This window comes from Panthera pardus, unplaced genomic scaffold (genome assembly GCF_024362965.1).
Source record: "Panthera pardus isolate Hobbes unplaced genomic scaffold, ASM2436296v1 HiC_scaffold_24, whole genome shotgun sequence".
Classification (NCBI taxonomy): domain Eukaryota; kingdom Metazoa; phylum Chordata; class Mammalia; order Carnivora; family Felidae; genus Panthera; species Panthera pardus.
The window spans coordinates 36,889,535-36,905,375 of record NW_026526810.1 but is presented as its reverse complement, the minus strand read 5'-3'; the positions used below and the strand labels follow the sequence as shown (position 1 = coordinate 36,905,375).

Below are 15,841 nucleotides of genomic sequence, written 5' to 3'. Positions count from 1 at the left end.
CATACAGGGTACATTCTCTCTTATCGCCAAACAGCATTCCATTCTATGGATCTTCTTTATCCATCCACCACCCACGTTTACTCCTTTTTCACTTGACGGGCATTTGGGTTCTTTTCAAAGCTTTGTGGACATTGTGAATAAAGGGGCTGCAAATACTCACAGAAAAGTCTTTCTATGACAGGTGCTTGTGTTTCTTTCCAGGAAACACCAAGGATCGGGTGTGAGGTCACATGTTAGGTTGATGCTTATGAGATGCCACCTTTCTTCAGAGGGGCTGTGCCACTTCACAGCCCCGCCCCCAGATGACAGGAGACTGGGAAATTCACCAGTTTCTCTGTATCTTCATCAGGTTTATCATTGGGAGAGTTTTTGTTCTTCTTCGTCTTGCTGCTGTTTTGTTCTATTTTAATTTTAGTCTCTCAGGTGAATATGTCATGGTATTTCCCTGTGGTTTTATTTACATTTCCCTAACGATTAGAGATCTTGAGACTGTATCCATGTGTTTATTGGCTCCTTGTCCGGGTTTTGTGAAGAGACGGTTCTTATTATTGTTCCTTTTTATTATTATTTTTGTCCTTTTATTTATTTTCAGATTTGGCTTTTTCTCCTTCTATTTCTTCCAGTACATGGCTTGCCTTTTCGTTTTACTAATGATAGCTTTTGAAGGGCACAAATTTTCAATTTTGATGAAGTCCAATTTATTATTTTTTAAAATAAGGTAAGGACTTCAGTGTGTGGTCTGAGGAAATATTTGTATGTCTACTGTTACAAAAACATGATTCCTTCTAGAAATAATACAGCATTATGTCGTTTTCTTAGGATATTCTTTTTTTTCTTCCTCTTCTTTTAAAAAATGTTTATTTATTTTGAGACAGAGAGAGAGTGAGTGGGGCAGGGGGTGGGGTGAGAGATGCAGAGAGAGGGAGAGAGACAGAATCCCAAGCCCCAACATGGGGCTTGATCTCATGAACCATGAGATCATGACCTGAGCCAAAATCCAGTCAGATGCTTAACCAACTGAGCTACCCAGGTGCTCCTCTGACCCTTTTTTTTAATGTTTTATTTTACTTTTGAGAGAGACAGCGAGAGAGTGAGCACATGTGTATGTGGGCACATGTGAGTAGGGGAGGGGTAAAGAGGGGGACAGAGGACCTGAAGCGGGCTCTGCACTGACAGCACAGATGCAGGGCTTGAACTCACAAACAGTAAGATCATGACCTGAGCTGAAGTCAGATGCTTAACCCACTGAGCCATCCAGGTGCCCCAGTTAGTACATTCTTTAAGTTAATTTTTGCTTTCAGGGAAAGGTATAAACGTGAAGTTAATTTTTTCCTTTTTCATATTAATGTCTAGTTGTTTCAGCAACATTGTTTGAAATGACCCATCTTTCTTTCATTGAATTAAATTGGCATCTTTGTCAAAATTCAACTGACCTTAAATGGGTGGATCTCTTCCTGAACTTCCTCCCCCCTTTAAAATTTTTTTTCTGGTTTACTAAATCTAGGATTTAGTTCTTGCATTGCTATTTAGCTTTTCCTATGCAGACCTCACCTCTACAACTAGATCATAAACTGCTTGAGGGAAGGATCAGGTCTTCTATGTCTTTGGACCCCTTACAGCTCTTATATGGTGCCTGGCCCCAAGGTGGGGGTGGTTCTCATTATTTTGTTTTTATTAGCAAGGTCTGCATAACAAATAGCAAATGGTCACAAAATTAAGACTTGACCCCTGCATGTCCTAGAAATGATTGCTGACTACAGTAGCATGACTCAAGCATGTGGAATTTGGCTAGGAATGATTATAACAACAGCCAACACTTACTGAGTGATAGTTATACGCCTGGCATTTTTCTCAGCGCTTTACCTAAATGCATGTGATAACCCCAGGAAATAACTACAATTACTATCTTGATATTACAGATGGGAAAGAGGCACAGAGAGGTTGGGTCGGTGCTCAAGTCAGTAAACAGAAGAATTAGATTCAAACCCAGGCAGTCTTGTTCCAGAGTCAGATCATAAGTGTGACGCAATACTGTCTCTCCACAGGTGGCAAAGGGGACATGGAGAGGGTGAGCTGGGAACACCCAAAAAGCTGGGAGCACCCAAAAAGCTGGGAACAGCAAAAAGCATTGCTGTTGATGTGCAATGCTTACCTGAGTAAATATGTGGTAAAATGAATGATCATTTCAGCAATTAAATAGGTTCTCTGGTTTCTAATGGTTTCAGGTGGTTGACTTTAAAATGCAATTTAAAATACATTCACAAAGTGATTAGCTCCAAAAATGACTGAGTCCCTTTCCTTCCTTTCATTAGATATCTATTTATATATATAATTAGAAATTATCCTTATGGCTAATGATCCTATCACAGAGATAAACTATTTACAATTTATGATGTTGTAACCACCCTCACCTGGTTAGAGCATGATAAATCATTAACATCAATGGCAAAAGCAGAAGTCTCTTGACTTCACCACAACTAGAGATAAAAATATTAATTATAGCAGAGAGAAATTATAATTGCAGAGCAAATACCATACGCATCAAATATCAACACATACCACTGCACTGGTCCCAGGCTGGGCATAGGCCCAATCTGTTAATAAAACTAAGTTTTAATTGTTTGTCTTTGTGATTTCCAGTGTATAAAGTCAACAGGACAGGAGAATAGAACCACAGATAACCAAGAAACAAACAAACAAAAAAACCAAAAAACCCCTCACTTTGGCATTGAGGCGGTATGAGATCCGGAAGGGAATCTAGAAAAGTGATAACTATGAAATAATAGCTGCCTTTTGCTTTCTTTTTTTTTAGTTTATTTATTTTGAGAGAGAGAGTAAGACAGAAAAAGAGCGCACATGTGTGCAAGTAGGGGAGGTCCAGAGAGAGAGGGAGAAAGAGAGAGAATCCCAAGCTGTCACTGTGGAGCCTGATGTGGAGCTTGAATTCACGAACCGAGAAATCATGATCTGAGCTGAGGTTGGACACTTAGCCGACTGAGCCACCTAGGCACCCTGTGCCTTTTGTTTTCTTATCGCTGTTATTTTTGTCATAGATAAACATTGGGAGTAAAAAGAAAACTCACATTGTTTATGCCTATGTAAACCCAGTGGTTCTCAGACAATTCTGATTTTACTTAACAGCCTGTTGTTAATTAATCTTCCGAATTGTTGGGTATTCATACGAGGTGGCCCCCACCTCTACCCTGGCGCTGCCTCAGATGCCACTCTTAGGTATTCACTCTGGTTGGCACAGAAAACGACACGTGGCATTACTAAGAGACTCAGAGAGAGTAGTCAGCTTCTCAGGCAGAATGAAGGGACACGTGGGTAATGCCCAGGACCCTGTCCACTTCAGGAAATACCCAGGCGCTGTGCAAAGCACAATATCATGTTTGCTTGGAATTTCTGGTAGGGGGCATCACCATCTATATTCCCTTCACCGAGAAAGGCTGGGTCATCTTCCAGCAGGACGAGGTGTGAGCACAGAGTAGGTGGGGGTGAAGTGTGACGGCTGCCCAGCCACGTCAGCCGAATTAACTTTGAAAATCAATGGGATGTCAGTCGTTGCAGCCAGACCACCCTCCCTTACATCCTGGGATGGCATAGGTCACGCAGTTGATTTCATTGTGTCTACTTTTATTTACTTAATTGATTAATTTTGAGGGAGGGCAAATTGAAGAAGTAAAAGGACATAATTTTTTTTTCTTAGTAATCTAGACCCTGAGGCCTTGAGGACTGATGTAACGATGAACAATTCAAAATCCCCTTTAAGTAGCAAACCCCTTATTCCTAAAAGGCAGATGATTAAAAAAAAAAAAAAAAAAAAAAAGCATGCTTGGCGGTGTGCAGAAAGCTCAAGAAGCACCAAGATGGGATCAATACAGCGGATCTGTATGCGTACAGAGCAACACATGTTACCATGATTAAGAGTAAAACAAAGACTTAAGGAAATTACGAGGCAAATTTCCCTGAAATCTCCCAGTAGTTATTTGTTATCAGAAGGTGATTTTGTATTTTATGACATTATATTTTCTAATTTCACTGAAGGAAAGCTAACCAAATTTGTGGATTTTATTTTATTTTATTTTTTTGCCTCAGCCTCAAAACGCCTTAGGGCTAATCAGGCCTGGTTCAGTGGCAATCAACTGTCTCAGAGGCCTCCTGCATGTTTAAATAGCTTCTTGCCTGTTTATTTTGCACTGTTTTATCCTGTAAGCTGTCTCAAGGCCCTTCCAATATAAGCCAGAGGATTTAAATCTTAATAAATTGAAATTTGAATAACAGAGGCAATCTGGGTTTGGAGGTCTTGAATGATGAGGATAAACATCTCTATTCCCATTCCCACATTATGCCTGTGCTGAACGTATTGCCCTCGATCAGCATCAGCGATAATTAAGTAGTAACAACAGCAAGAAGAATGAAAATATTTCGATTTAAATAGCACTTTTCAGTTTGCAAGGACTTTTATTTACAGGTTTTCACGCTATCCCTGGAATAGTTCTAAAAGGTAGGAAGAACAGGTGTTATGCCCACTTTATAGATGAAGAAACTGAGTCACTAAAAGATTAAAACAAGCCCAAGCAAGAGGGACAGTGGTGGCATTAGGACCAGAACCGAGTTCTATCCAGTGGCTTTGCTGTAATTTGGCTAGATATATCAACATATGTGTGCCAACAGTAAGATTCTGATTACATTCTGATTAAACCACTGGAAATATTTTCTTATAAAGTTTATAACAGGGACACTACAGAAATCCAGAATCATTTCTTTAAAAAACAAAAAAACAAAAAAAAAAACCCAAAAGGGATTGTTCATCAGTTCAATCAATTCCAGGATTGGAAGTGACAAGCAATGCTCAAATACTTTCCTCTAGCTTCCTGTTAGTTTGATGGAAGGCATAAAAATATATACGACTTCCTTAATTATAATTTAACACCAAAATATTTATTCCGTCCTGTCATTTCTCATCACTCAAAATGCCAGGGAGTTGAATTTTTAGACATAGCAGAAGTAACATCGCAAAGATACATTCCAGCATTAATAGAAACAACAACAACAATTAAAAAGGCTTACCTTGCAGCCTTCACATGTAATGACACCATAATGGATTCCTGATGATTTGTCTCCACAGATCTTGCAAGGAATAATTTCAATTTGAGCTGCAACAGAAGCACGCAACCAGTTAATTACATTTTCTTTTAAACACCTTATAAAAGCGTTCCCTGATCAGCATTTGTATAGTGAAAACTAATAACCTGCTAAACATTATACTGCATTAACTATTCATTGCTGAACTGTGAGGGTCCCCCTAGAGCCCTGGACTAAATTATGGCTGCTCGTTATATAATAGCTTTCGGGTTATTAAAATGGGTCATTTGAGAAGGTGTTTAAGAACCCACAAGAAGACTGGAATCAGCATTTCAAAGCCTTCAAGAACTGGAGAGCTCGCAGTTTAGGCCTCAGAGCAAAGCAGATACTAAAATGTTTCCTCCGATCTCATTTTCCATCATTATTTTTAAAAGGTCATAAATCTGTCTTGGCTGAGCACTGCAGCTCCACTGGTAGGGAAAAAATATACTCCAAAAAGTCAAAGACTACTTAGGAAAATGATTCAACTCGAAATATTAATAAGTTACATATGATGGCAAGATAAGAATGCCTTAATCATCTTTTTCAATTAATGTAGCTGCCATGTGTTAAAAATCAGTCCATTTGTGTATGATCAAAACCTTTTAACCATTAAGTTAATATCCTAGCTGAATTTAATAATGGTGAATCCTGACCAATCGTATAGGTAGCTTCTGAGTTCTTCAAGTTGGAAATTGACTGCCTGGTACAGCGTGTGTGTGTTTCTATCCAATTGATTACTTGAAGATGCCTCATACTGGAACACCACCCAAAGACTAATATACATGACACCAAAGTTGTCAAAGATGACAAAGCACATTTCTGAGCAAACACAATAGATCTTTAGCACAGTTGGTTGGAAAGAACAAAATTAAGGATTTAAAAAAATAACCTAAGGAAGAGAGTAATTAGGCAAAACAAAGTTCTTGGCTCACCCATTAAATATAATTTGTATGTGAAATAAAGATCAACACTGAGCTGGAGATACAGGATGGCAACGTTCACCAGTTTACCTGGAATGTTCCATTTTGCTAAGTTTTATTTCTCATGGGCTTCACTATGGATATCATAGTATCATAGATTACTAACTCACACACACAAACACAACTGCAAGAGCATAAGTGGACTTCATTTTCATATAGCCCCGAACTGGCTCCACGCCTTACACAAAGCAATGACTTAACCTAAGGGCTATGTTGCACGATGTAAGTAACACACTTATACATATAGCCCGCTCTTAGTTCTAACGTAATCCCATATCCTGGAATAATTTCCACAACCTCTTACTGCGGATTTGATGCAATGTTTGCATTTAATACTCAGAAACAGCATACATTAAATTACTGGATTTAACCTCATTATAAACCATGTGTACCTGCTAACTTCTTTCAAGGGGACTAGTACAGGACTGCAGTGACTTTTAGGGAGTGCAAGCTATTCTAGAAGGAGAGGCCTTTTCATGTCGATCACTTTTAGTGTTGACATTCTGGGCTTCATTGTCCAGAATTAAAGATTGTTTGACATCTTACATCCAGTACATTTTCTGTAATGGGGAGGTTTTCTAATATGTACATAATGGTGTTTTCGTATATTGTCTATTCTGAGTTACACAGCTTAATGGGTTATAAGGTTGCATTTAACAAAAATGATCATTTCTAAATCTTCCACCACATCTTGATGTCTTGTTTGATTTCTTCACGGAAATTCTTTATGAAATGTGAACTCTAATAATGCTTCACATTTATGGCTCCGCCAGTATTTTTAATATAGTCAAGGCCAAGTTTTGTGTCACATAGTGTCTGTAGATCTAGATAGAGTTATGTCCAACCTTTTTGAGACACAAAAGCCAAGTGGTAGTAGAGACATTCTGGAAGGTGATGTCAGCTGAGAGTGATGGCCTGGATTTTCCCATATGAATCAAGTAGTCTATAATGAGAACCAGCCTCCGTCCCCCCTCCCCCAACCCCTAAGGAATAGAATAATTAGGCAACACGAAGTATCTGGACCATCTATTAAACAAAATTTATATGTGAAATAAAAAGACGGACACTGAGCTTTTCCTACGTCTTACCTCAAGCCGTAATCACAGAAATTAGACACAGATGAACCTCATTAGGCCCTATAGTTTAAGTCTGTATCAAAACTACCTGAGGCAATTAAAGCAATGTTAGTGCCGAATTTGGACCTTTCAAGAGTTACCTTCCTTCCAGCTTAACAAGAGTGAGATCAAGCACACCTACTTAGTTCTTTAAAAGATATGAAGGCCCTCCAATATTGGGAATGCTGAGTAAAGCTGTATCTAGTTCGAATGGAGAATAGCGTATTGCTGTTCATTTTGCCTGGGGTCACAGTGAATTATCCATGAGAAGTGAAATGATGATGCAAACATCACCTTGATAGGTAAGACCCAAACACCTGCCAGTGGCTCCTGTCATCCTGCAAGTGATATATGCAAGGCACAGAGGGGTCTGCTCATGATGGCGGGAGCCCTGGGATCCGGGCCCAGAACTTCCACCCTCAGAATGACTCATGGCTTGGCTTGGGCTGGAGAATGGGACAGGAGGGTGGTTGTAGCACAAACCCAGAGTTTGGTACCAACTACTGCATAGCTCTGCTGGTCTGAGTCAGGCTCCCAAATTCTTGGGGTTCAGCCTTGCTTCAGCTCCCAGGTCTTCAGATCTGGAGGACACTCAAGCCTGAGACATATTTCACAAGATTTATGGAGGCCAAGATGCTTAGTCTGAATGGACTCACTGTATATTGACCTGTATTTTCAAGCAGGGGTCATTTACCCAGACCTCTGACTCCCGCTGTGTTTGTGCTTAGTTCTAGGGGACAATGTTGGCCAAAGAATCAGAACTGGAAAAGCCTCACTAGGAATCTCATAGTAAGGTGATGGGAGCAGTCGCCAAAGCAAAATTCAGGTGTTCTGATTGGCCAGATTAAACTAGCTTACCCCCCGGGTGGCTCTCTTATCTCAGAAGACAATTTCAGTTGCAAGTGCTCTTTAGGAAATGATTAAAATCCACCTGCTCCAAAAAAGCAAACTGTCTGAATGTGATCTGATCACATGTGTTGATATTTCCAGAAAGCAAACATTTGCAGATTGGAGCGGGGCACTTACTCAACCTTCCATTTAATCCAACAATGCATAAAAGCCACTTCCCTCCACCTTTTAGTCAATTCACAGAATTCAAATGTATCAATGAAGGAAAAAAATGCCTTGCAATATTTTTTCAAAAGGAAAGCAGTTTAGTTCTTTAAATTTGAGTTTTCAGACCAGTAAGAGGGAAAAGGACAAAAATCCCTTTTGCCCTTTGCTTTCTATCCCTCAGGCCTTTTCATTTTCTAACAGGCAGTGTTGTGTCTTTTCAAAATAATCTTCTCTTAAGACAAATTATGAGTCTTGGCCCATATATATACTGCACACATTAACTCAGCCAGCCTTTCAAAGGATGAGTTCTGTCAGACACCACTACTGTCACAAGTATATTGATTAAATTAGTCCACATACATATTCATCGCAGCAAAGACGTTCATTGTGTAGCAGAATATCTGAAGCAAGACGTACACATATAATCATGAATTGGCTTAACAATGCACAATCTTGCTATGAAAAATTCTAATTTGCCCACATTTTCTGCTCTATTGCCTAAATAATTTGCTCTCTCACGCACCCTAAGTAATTCAAGCACGCTCTCCACACCTGCAGAGGCAAATTTCTGCAGTTTCAAGGAGCTGACAACAAGTGGCAGCGGGGAGTCAGGAAATCCTGGAATGCAAGTGTGCTAATTAGCCAAGTGGTCCTTGGGCTGGGCTGTCATTTCACATTGTACTTTGAGAAAAGCCTGGCTCTTTACTTTTCATTATAAAAGGGACAAGAACATGGACAATGGCATTCTTAACACTTCACTTATTCCTCAGTACCTTTTTGGGGAGATATCTTAGTCCAGAGAAAAATACCCATTCTCTCAAAGAATTAAAAAATACAATTGTACAAGAGCTGTACCCATTCAATGGGGGAAAAGGTGATGCCATGATAATCTAATGGATTTATAACTAACAATAATAATATGAAATGTGTATTTGGCTTATAATGTGTTAGGCATTATATCCACTTCTCCAATAACCCTATGAGGAAGGTGGTATCATCACCATCACCATCACCATCACCATCACCATCACCATCACCATCATCTGCATTTTTCAGATGAGAAAACTGAAGCTCAGAGAGACTAAATTACTTGCCCAAAGTCAGAGAGCTAGGGAGATAGAAGGCTGGGATTTGGACACATTTTGTCTTTTTTGTTTAACTCAATCGTTTTTTTTTTTTTTCCCCATTTCCCACCATAGTTCACAGCCAAGCTAACCTTCTCCAATAACAAACATCAGGAACATACTATGACTGGTATGCCACCACTCACCAAGGATGCAAAGGACACAACACAAATGATTTGGTTAAACTTACATAACTACTGAGAACCGATGTCAAGATATCTTTCTGGAAGTTATACGTAATTACTTTATAACCAAGTACTTTATAATTGTAAGAAATCATCAACCTTCTAGAACATTCTTCTTCATTTTACAGAATTTCGAGTAGAGTTTTTGACCTTAAGATGACTAACACCAACGTTTAACAATTCTTAAGGTTGGGCAAATTACTTCACCTCTCTGAGCCTCTGTTTCATATTTGAAGATCCAGTGAAATAATGTAGACGTGATACAGCACATAAATGATTATTGTATGCATGTATTCTATGTAGATACACATGCACATCATACAGAAATATTTGGCACTCAATAAATAGTAGTTATTATTATTGCTATTGTTGATAAGAAATCCTGCCTTATAGCGAAATTAAAGTCTTTTCTCCAGACTTTAAGCTCTTTCCAATGTGGGGATAGAGAAAAGCTGCTTATCCTCCAAATAATATGACAGGCAGTTCAGACCAGCCACCACAGCAATCCTTTACAGCCTCGGCACTTAACTGCTACGACGCGGCCGTATGTTGCCATCCGTTATGGTGTGTGTCGCAAGGAATTTGTTACTAATAATGGTAAAAAAAAATTAAATTTTTTATTGGTTCATATAAAGGATAAACTAATAGGGGCCTACGGTTACCTCAATAATATCTGCCACTCTAGCTCACATACACAACCAGATACTTTCTTGAACTGGACTGAACAGGGCGGGGTTCCTGCTGGCTTGCCAGGAAAATGGCCCAACCTTGGATGCACCCGAGAGAGGAAGTTATATGGATGAATGTTAACGCGAGTTTGTGTGTCTTGCAAAAACCATCGAGAACTACCGCTTAAAAAAAAAAACCCCAAGGGGTGCCTGGGTGGCTCAGTCGGTTGAGCGCCGACTTCGGCTCAGGTCACGATCTCACGGTCCGTGAGTTCGAGCCCCGCATCGGGCCCCTGTGCTGACAGCTCAGAGCCCGGAGCCTGTTTCAGATTTTGTGTCTCCCTCTCTCTGACCCTCCCCCATTCATGCTCTGTCTCTCTCTGTCTCAAAAATGAATAAAAACGTTAAAAAAAAAAATTAAAAAAAAAAACAAAACGAAACAAAAAAAAACCCCAAAAACAAAACAACCAAAACTCCCAAACAACTATCTTTTATACCAATCTGTGGACAGCTTTTTTTTCTGGAGGACTGAGAATGTGGAGGACTTTGTACTTGCCATGTTACATATTCCCCTAATATTTGAATTTTTTACAACCAGCATGTATTACTTTTGTAAGCAGAAAAACCAATAAAGATTAAAAAAGAAAAACCCTAAGGCATTTGATTTTTATTTTCGGTAAAATGGCTTGAGTCCTTTATGGATTAGACACTTTATTTTATCCCCAGTTTAAAACTGCTGGGGTATTAAAAGCTTCTGTGGCTGCCTGGATGGCAGGCTGGCCTGCGTGTCAAGGCCGGCTGGTGGATGCTACACCTGCTTACCTGCTCCTGGCTTCTAGAGTTTCATGGCTCCTCTGGGTCTAGCCACCTCCTAGTTCCAGGGACATTGTGCCCTGCCCAATGGGGTCCCACTGAGGGGACAAAAGTCGGGGCTGAAATTCACCTGGCTGTTGAGCCTGAAGGGTGTCTGTAACAGCCCGGGGTAAGGGAGCTTTGCACGGATTTGTCTGCCCAGATAAGCACTTTTTTCTCAAACCAACCTTGCAGATATGGTGCCGTTCTTCATAATGTGCAAAGGCGCTGTGTGTACTAGTGGTGAACAATTCAGGGAGCAAAATGATTTTCCTCCACTCTCTCAGGGCTGCCGCTGGAGGCCACAGGCCGCCGCAGGATTTGCAGAGAGCTCTCATTACCTCTCCACGGTGGGAGGGGAAGAGACTGTGGGCTTTGAATAGTTCGGCACATTCTGTTTTCCTGGATGCAAGGCTCGGGAGTACGGCATGGGTATGTTCCACAGCCCAGGCATGCTCAGTAGTCCTTCAGGGTGGGGAGGGCCAAGTTCCAGCTGCAGCCTATACAAACTAACGATCAACTTATTCTGCCATTTTGTCTACTAAATATATACCAATACTAGTATGTTTCTCTGTTATGGTCCTTCCTTCTATGGACTTTGGATTCTTTCATAACAGTACTTAATCCTCCCTAAACATCACCAAAGCAATTAGCCACCTAATTAGAAAAGCCCTACCCCCTTTGCAGTGCAGCCTCGTGGTCATTTCTGGCGACAATAATAACATCTGATTTTTGCAGGGTTGTGTAACAAATTTTAAAGTTTTTGTTCTCATTAGCTTGTTTTGATTTTGATGCTTACAACAACTCTGAAGTAGGCTGCTGGGTATTATTATCCCCATTTTACAGATGCAGAGAATGAATCTCAGGAGGGTTAAATGGTTTCTTCTCTAGGTCTAGATTTCCCAGAGATTTAATCGTAGAGGCAGCCACGAGTAAGACTGACCTGGAGTCTCTTTCCTATTCAGGATTATTTGGTGCCTTCAGGTTTATGCTATCATCAATCTGGGGCTCTCGAGGGGAGATGACAGGAGAAAGCGCTGTAGGCTGATTTACCTAAGAAGCAGAGCTTGCAACACTTCCAAGTCTCCCTCTGACCCTTGACTCCCTGGGTGGCCTCAAACAAGTCACCAAGTCACTCACACCCCCACTTCCTCCGTCCACAAAATGGGAATAATTCTTACCTCCCAGGCAGGTGGTGGCCAATGAATGCTCGCAAAGCTCTTTGAAGATGAAAAGACTTATATAAATGGGAAGCTTTAGGAAGCTTGGCATATCATTCTTGGCAAGGGCCAGGACGCCGTGCCCTCACTACCCACAACAGGCTTCTCCACAAAGCGAATAAAGAAAAATACACAGAACTGTAATTTTCATCTGCTAGCTAGACTTGAGTTTTGTTTTGTTTTGTTTTGTTTTTAATTGGTGGTTTCCAAAATGCCTTCTCAAAGGACGAATAGGTTCAGATCTTACTATCTTAGTCTCAACTTAAGAAAAAAAGGACACACAGATAGAGAGGTCATCTCTCCATCTCAGCTGTGTCAAGCAAAGTCACTGAAACTAAACTTTCACCAGGGCTTGTGCAGTGTTGCAGGGGCATCATGGAAACTGCATGGTTCCCACATGGTAAACAATAAACATACTTGTCATACTTTGACATCCTGAGCCTCGGTGTTAAGCTGATATCTGACCCAAAGGACCTTGTCAAATTATAGACGTTAAAAAAAAAAACAACTCCTGCCACATATTTTGCTCTCTTACAAAACACCTATATTTTACCTACTATTTAAAGCTACTTCTTAAAATCTTTAACTTGATTGTTGTTTCTGCTGAAAACAGCTTAAAAAAATTTTTTTTAATGTTTATTTCTTTTTGAGAGAGAGAGAGAGAGAGAAAGCACGCGCACACATGCGCACGCGAGCATGGGAGGGGCAGAGAGAGAGGGAGACACAGAATCCGAAACAGGTTCCAGGCTCTGAGCTGTCAGCACAGAGCCTGACGCGGGGCTCGAACTCACGAACTGTGAGACCATGACCTGAGCAAAGTTGGATGCTTAACCGACTGAGACCATGACCTGAGCCAAAGTCAGATACTTAAGTGAGCTACTCAGGTGCCCCTAAACTTAACAGCCTTTTAAAAAATGATTTTTTAATAAAAAAGTACTGTATACACCCGCCAAAATACATACAAATAAACACACCTGAAACAGTCAAGAGAGCAAGCATCTACAAACTAGAATTAAAATAAGACAAAATTAGAATTTTGGGGCTTTGGCCATTTCCTTCAGACTTTATACATGTATGAGTTAGGTGCATAAGAGTTAAAACACTAGCCCAGAATGCCCCATATGAATTCAGAGAGCTTAGTTGTGTATGCAGGAAATCTCTGAAGAATAAGGAAGACAGGCATATCTTCTCATGTGGCTTTCTGTGAATATGCAGGTAGTTCTGACAATGGGAACTGAATATTAATCCTTTGTAATAGGTTTCTATCCTTACTAGATAAAGCTTTCCAGAGAAACTGACTCGTATTCCCTGATGCTTATGTATCTTTGCTAAAAGCCCAATCCAGATGAGCGTTTCTGTCTCCAGACAGGGAAATTCTGTCAAATCAGAGAAGAAACAGATTTTTCGCATAGAGGAATAGTGGATGGCTTTGATTTTTAGATCCAGTTCTGTCTAGAACCCTCCTGCTACACAGTAATGTACAAAACACCTCCATTTAAAGTAATTGACTCTTGACCTCTTTGGGTAACTACCTGATAACCAACTCAACCTTGAATAAAATACTTGAATGGCAAGAGAAGCAGCTTCTTAATCTTCACTGTACTCATCCAGTGGGCAAATACTGAAGAAATTCTCAGTCACTAAAAGAGGATGCCATTAATGTCAGCAATATGGATACTTTTCTCTGTTTTGTCTTCCCTATCTAACCTCTCTCACTGCCTTTGTAAACAGTGAAACATACTTGTTGGGAATGTGTAGGGTTCTATGCAATCAGGGACCAAGACAAAGGCAACTGGCCATTTGGCCAATTATTCTCAGTTGGGATAAGTTTCCTCTAAGATTCTAGAATTGACTACACTTTTTCAATATTTAATTCTTGAAGATTTTCTAGGACCTTGCAATCAGAAATATCTAATAAAAACTCTTCTCTTGAACCTCTCAGTGTAGGTTAACTGTCATATCAGCAGGAAAAAGAATCCATTTTATTTTAGTAAGTGGTTAGACTATGATCAAATCAAGGTAAATCCCTAATAACTTCTTTTCCAACAGTAAATGTGTGTCCCTTATATTCTCCTGGATAATACTAGGCCAAAAAATGTCACCTGACTCACAGAACTGCATCTAATCTTTTCTAGCGATCAACCTCACTCTAGATACCAATTCCTTTTTTCTCCTTAACAAGAACAACTGCGCCCCATTTAGGTTAAATCTTCCTTCGCTTGCAGTTGAGGGCAACGGGGTCAGCTCTTTGCTTTCATCATTTTAAAGTCTGTTTTTCACAATAACAGAGAAGAACATCTCTAAAACCAAACCAAATCTGGAGATCTTATCTAGTTTCTGCTTAACCAAGAACATCAGAATTACTCTTACTGCATTTTATGAAATAATCTTACTTTATACCATTACCCACCAATTTTCACACCTGACACTCTATTTGGCAGCCCTCTTAACTTCACACATGTTTACGCATACCTCAAGCTATCCTCAAGATTGCGCAATCTTGGTATTTCAATGTAGAAGCTTTTATGTTTTTTAATGTGTGCATATAATGTTACAAAAATAAACAAACCTGGTGATTCAATTACAAGTCCAAAGACAGAGCAATCTACTGACATAGAAATGGATCTTACAACAAATAGGACATTTGCTTAAATCTATCTGTTCTATGGCTTCATGTGAGTCTGACCCCTTGTATGCTTAGCATATAGCATCATAGTTTACTGAATAAATCAATCAAAACATTCTGTTTGCCTCATAATACTCCTTAAAGGGCCAAAATCTCCTGCCTAAAAAGTCAGCTATTGATTGTTAATTCCAATTGTGTAATTTGTATGCTCCCCCCCCCCCCCCCACAGGCGCTATCACAAAAATCAGCTGGATGGAGGTGTGCAGAAGTGGGTCAAAACAAGAAGAATCCAGATTATATCATCAAAGCTTATCAGGAACCCATTGCTTCTTTCCATTGGCTTAGATTGTTTTTTGGATCAGTTACTATCCATTGAATAGTAGATTATGTCATTTAAGAAATATTCATTCTCTAATCAAATCAAGTTTGGATTCATGGCAAAAGATTGAAAGTAACTTGTAACTTCAAACCTTGGAAATAAATTGATATTGCTTTATAGTAAGCCACAGAGAACTAAAATGACAATACATCCACAGCCACGGGTACACATTTCTTGGTCCACAGATCTAGGATGAGGGTAACAAAGAGGATCGTCCCACAGCCCAGATGCCCCTCCACCTCTGCGTTATTTCCTGCTTCCCAAAATCTCCCTAGAATTAATAGGGAGAATGGAGCTTTGGATAAGAAGTCACGGAAAGGTCTGGTTTTTATTAAAAGTCATAAGCAAATTATTTGGACTTGCCAGAAGCAGAAGTGTAGATGTTGTTATAGTAATCATTTTAAGACATTAAGATCTTGAAGGATTAGTGACCAACTCCTGGAAGAAAAATTCGGCTGGTTCTCTACCTCTTCTTGCCAGGACATAGCCAATGACATCTAAACAAT

General features: G+C 39.9%; 1 protein-coding gene across 3 annotated transcripts in view; it reads right to left on the bottom strand.

Moving 5' to 3' along the window:
• RORA (RAR related orphan receptor A) overlaps positions 1-15,841 on the bottom strand; it is a 718,090-nt gene that overhangs the window by 40,507 nt on the left and 661,742 nt on the right. For all 3 annotated transcript variants that reach the window (XM_019441313.2, XM_019441315.2, XM_019441314.2), the window contains one exon: positions 5,074-5,159. In XM_019441313.2, the coding sequence (XP_019296858.1) occupies positions 5,074-5,159 (86 nt within the window). The remainder of the gene's footprint in view (positions 1-5,073; positions 5,160-15,841) is intronic.